The sequence below is a fragment of the Triticum urartu genome, chromosome 6A, assembly GCF_056163025.1.
Source record: "Triticum urartu cultivar PI428250 chromosome 6A, HENAU_Tu73, whole genome shotgun sequence".
Taxonomy (NCBI): Eukaryota; Viridiplantae; Streptophyta; class Magnoliopsida; order Poales; family Poaceae; genus Triticum; species Triticum urartu.
The window spans coordinates 342,453,566-342,458,497 of NC_141878.1; the positions used below are offsets into that span (position 1 = coordinate 342,453,566).

General features: G+C 56.0%; 1 protein-coding gene across 1 annotated transcript; it reads right to left on the reverse strand.

Moving 5' to 3' along the window:
- Positions 1–2,535: 2,535 nt before the first annotated feature.
- LOC147965194 (uncharacterized) lies at positions 2,536–2,991 on the reverse strand. The gene has a single exon (XM_087530333.1). It carries the CDS (start codon positions 2,989–2,991, stop codon positions 2,536–2,538), a length of 456 nt encoding a protein of 151 aa, XP_087386459.1.
- Between the last annotated feature and the right edge of the window lie 1,941 nt (positions 2,992–4,932).

Sequence of the window (4,932 nt, forward strand, 5' to 3'; positions counted from 1 at the left end):
GCAGTTCTCTTGTTACCAGAAACTTGAGGACGGGCTACGCCCATGATGGTGCTTGAATTTATTCTACTGCCACTATGGCCACTTGTACTAGGGCGGTTGGTTTGGGAGGTGGCGGCTTGGGGTCAGCCACCGCTTGCTGCATTGTTGAAGTCTCTGGGCCGACTGCGGGCTATGAAGTCCCCGAGCCGGGTGCGGCTGCTGCAGTCTCTGAGCTGTTTGGTCAAGTCCCCGAGCCGGTTGCAGCAGCCCCTGGGCCGGGCTGTGAAGTCCCTGGACCTACCAAGCCAAGAGAATCTGGTAGATCTACCAACTTATCATATAGTGAAATAGTACGCTTATAGTGAAAGCCAATAGGATTGGGGAATGAAAAACTTGAAATACGGGGCAGATGGGGCCAACCAATTCCAGTTAGGAACGTCAACCTTGAAGTAGGTTCTTGTACAGAAATAGGCACCACATACCGGGTGCGACTGCTGCAGTCCTCGTGCCGCCTGCCTAAGTCCCCGGCCGGCTGCTGAAGCTCTTGAGTCGGATCCGACTCCTTCAGGAGCAGCCGACACGAAGATGGACTCAGATTCTGGAGAAGGCTTGATTGACAGTTTGCGGAGGCACTGGAGGGAGACGCCGACAGGTATTGCATAACGGGTGGAGCAGATCTGTGCCAGGGTATCAGCTGGCTCATTTTCATTCCATGGCACATGAAGGAACTCGCACCCCTCAAAATATCCGCTGAGCTTCTGAACAAGGAAGCGGTAACTTTCCATGTTTGCATCCTTGGCGTCCCAGTCTCCAGACGACTGTTGGACCACCAAGTCGGAGTCGCCGTAGCACAGGATCCGGCAGATGCCGATCTCTTTGGCCAGCCGGAGGTCATGTACTAGCACCTCATACTCGGCCACGTTGTTGGAGCCGGCGAAGTGAATTTGCAATGTGTATCTGAGCTTGTCTCCTTTGGGATAGGTGAGGACAACGCTGGCTCCCAAGCCGGTGCGCATCTTTGAGCCGTCAAAGTGCATCCGCCAATGGGTGGAGTACGGAGCTGGCGACAGGTATTGGGTCTCGGCCTAGTCGATGAGGAAGTCGGCCAGTGCTTGGGACTTGATGGCGGTGCGTGGCTGGTAGAAGATTGTGTAGGGGGCCAGCTCGATGGCCCATTCCGCCACCTGGCCAGGTGCATCTCTGTTGCCTATGATCTTGGCAAGTGGGGCAGTGCAGACAACCGTGATGGGGTGCTCTTGAAAATTGGGCTTCAGCTTCTTAGCGGCAAAGTGCACGTCGTAACACATCTTCTAGTAGTGGGGGTAGTTCTGCTTTGACGTAGACATCACCTCGCTCAAATAATACACAGGCCTCTGGACCGGCTATGCCCTCTCGGCCTCCAGGCGCTCCACTATCATGATAGTGCTGACCACCTGGCTGGCGGCGGCGATGTAGAGGTACATGGGCTCTTTAGCAGCCGGGGCCGCCAGGACAGGCGGGGTAGTCAGCATCTTCTTCAGCTGGAGAAAGGCCTCGTCCGCCTTGTTGTTCCACTCGAAGTGAGTGGTTTTCTTCTTGAGTTCGTATAGGGGAAGAGCCTTCTCGCCTAGATGACTGATGAAGCGGCTGATGGATGCCAAGCAGCCGGTGAACTTCTGGACATCTTGCTGTCGGGTGGGTTTTTCCATCCTCTCTATGGCTTTGATCTTCATAGGGTTGCACTCAATGACGCGTTTTGAGACCAGGAAGGCAAGGAGTTGGCCGACTTTTACCCCAAAGACGCACTTCTCTGGTTGAGCTTGATCTGAAACCGACGCAGATTTTCAAAAGTTTCCTTGAGATCCTCCAGGAGGGTACCGCGCTTCTCCGTCTTCACCACAATATCGTCTACATAGACGTGGGCATTTCTGCTAAGCTGCTTGAGGAGGCACTTCTGCATGCAACGCTGAAATGTGGCACCGGCATTTCTCAAGCCGAATGTCATAGTCAGGTAGCAGAAGGCTCCGAATGGTGTGATGAAGGCAGTCTTCAGGCGGTCTGCCGGGTTCAACTTGATCTGATGGTAGCCTGAATAGGCATCCAAAAAACTTAGGAGCTCGCATCCGGCTGTGGAGTCTATCACTTGGTCAATTCGAGGCAAAGCAAACAGATCCTTGGGGCAAGCTTTGTTTAGACTGGTGTAATCAATGCACATGCGCCCCTTGTTGTTCTTGTTCAGCACAAGGACTGGGTTGGCAAGCCATTCTGGGAAGAAAACTTCCGTAATGAAGCTGGCTGCCAGAAGCCGGGCTATCTCTTCACCAACAATTCTTCTCTTCTCCTCCGACGGAGGGGTTGTTTGACCAGCTTGGCATCTGATCTAAGATGTAGCTTGTTCTCGGTGAAATCCATCAAAACACCCTGCATGTCTTTAGGAGACCATGCGAAGATATCCCGATTCTCACGGAGGAAATCGATGAGCTCGCTTTCCTATTTGCTGTCTAGATTAGCCCCTATGACAGTGTGCCTTTCCAGGTGCTCTGGGTCCAAGGGAATCTTCTTTGTCTCTTTGGCCGGCTAGAAAGAGCCCTGGGTCTCTGAATCTTTGTGCTCTGGTGACATGTCCAACTGCTTGCTGGCCATGGCCACCACCCGGTCCAAGAGCTTCTTCTCATAAGCGATCACAAGGGACTCGGCCAGCCGGCCGCTAGCTGCAGCGCAGTCGGCCGTTTTTTCATAGTCTCCAGATATCGTGATAATACCCTTGGTTCCCGGCATCTTCATCTTGAGGTAGGCATAGTGTGGCACCGCCATGTACTTGGCTAGAGCTGGCCGGCCGAGAAATATATGATAAGGGCTCTCGAGGTCCACCACCTCAAACCAAGTCGCCGCACGGCGGAAGTGATCTTTGTCTCTGAAGATGACATCTATCTTGATTTTTCCGATTGGTGAGCAGGACAGGCCGGGCAAAATTCCATGGAAAATGGTCCGACTGGGCAGGAGCTGCCTCTCTTTGATGCATAACTTCTCCATGGTATCGCGGTAAAAAATGTTGATGCTACTGCCGCCATCTATCAGAATTCGGGAGAAGCGAGCAGCTCGCCTCTCGTTTCAAGGATAGCATCCAGCACCAGAGCATAGGAACCCGGAGAGGGCATCACCTCCGGGTGGTCAGCGCGGCTCCAGCTGATGGGCTTCTCGGACCAGTGGATGAATTCTGGAGCACTTGAAGCGATAGCGTTCAGCTCCCAGTGCTGCTGACGCCGGCTGCGCTGGTCGCCATCCACATTGGTGAACACGACATAAGCTCCGTGCTCTTTGGGGTAGTCATCTTGAATAGTGCCGACTGCTGTACGGGCCGCCGGCTGCTGGGGAGGGGGCGGCGGCGGGCCAGTAGGCGGAGGGGGCAGCAGTCCTTCGCCCTTGGAGATTCGGATGAGCCAGCGGCACTTCTGGGTGGTGTGATTGGACGGCTTCGCACCATTGTGTAATTTGTAGGGAGCATCAAGGGTCTACTCGTAAGAGAAGGCGGGTAGCCAAGCAGGCTTGTCGCCCTTCTGGTGCTTGGGGCCTGGTTGTCCTTCAGGCTACTGGTCTTCGACTGTCGCCACCTGCCGGCTAGTGGAAGCCGGCTGCGGCGCCTTGTGCTTGTTGTCGTTCAGCTGCTGCCGCCGACTGTTGTTGGCAGCCAGCGTCCTAGGAGCCGGAGGGAGCACCTTTTCGGAAGCGTCCACTTGGAGCTCCGATTAACGTAGGAGTCGGAAGTGGCGTACTTGTCTGCTATGATCAGCAGTTTGTCGAGTGCAGCGGGCTCGTCCCAAAGGAGTCGGTGCTTGAGCAAGGTACCCTCCTGGCACCCGACAGTGAAGTACTCTATGGCTTGTACCTCGTGCATCCCTTTGTAGGAGTTGCGCAGTTCGGCCCACCGCGTCAGGTAGTCGGGGGTGAACGCACAGCGAGAGCTGGCGGGGCTTGGGCGGCCGTTTGTAGGTGCTGGTGAAGTTGCGGATGAACACTTCGGTGAAATCCACCTAGCTGTTGATGCTGTAGGCCTTGAGGTTGTTCAGCCATGTCTGGGCCATGCCCTGGAGCATGAGCGGAACGTACTTCACGGCAATGCGCTTGTTGCCATTTGCTATGCTGACAGTTGTGGAATAGTCCACTAGCCAATCCTCCGGCTTCACGGAGCCGTTGTACTTGGGCGTGTCTCTTGGGAGCGAGAACCCTTTGGGGAAGGGCTTGTCGCGAATGCAGGGGCCGACACAAGGCGGCCCATCACGTCTTCTTCGTCTAGTGCCAGGGATCGCGCCAGTCGGTTAATCCGATGGCGGGCGTCGTTCTCTCCGACTCCTTCTTGGCGGCCTAGCCGGTCACCGAGTGTCGGGTGGTCAACGGGCGTCGGGGAAGCGCGCCTCTCCCTTCGAGGAGGCGGACAGTCGTCTCGTTGTTCCACTGCTCGTGTGCGGCCATCTTGGTCGTGCTCGATGGTGATGCTCGTCCGGCTGCGGTTGGCAGCCGACTCCTTGTCTCGTCGATCGCGGATGCCACCTATCAGGGTTCGGGATGTCGCGCCATGCTCTTGGCGAAGGGCGAGTTCTCAACCCATTGGCTGGGCTCTTCAGCACAGCAACCGGCTTCTTGCTGCACGGTGGCCACATCAATAAGCTGCTGAACGCGCCCCGTCATATAGCGATGCTCATCGCCCTCCAGGTGGTCCAGCTCATCTGCTGCCACCTGGGCAACACGTATGTTCTCCATGGGCATGGCGTAGACATGGAGGTCTACCCCAAACATGCTGGTGACGGCACCGCCTCGCTGTCAGACCGTGCCCACGTGGCTAGTCCCGCCAGCAGTCGGCGTGCCACCAACAGCGCGGTCGATCTCGCGCTGAAAGGCCTCGAAGAGGCGTCTCAAGGTAGCCAACTTCTTAGCATTCTCGACGAGTGAGACGCGACAGGCCTCCAGTGTCTCGGC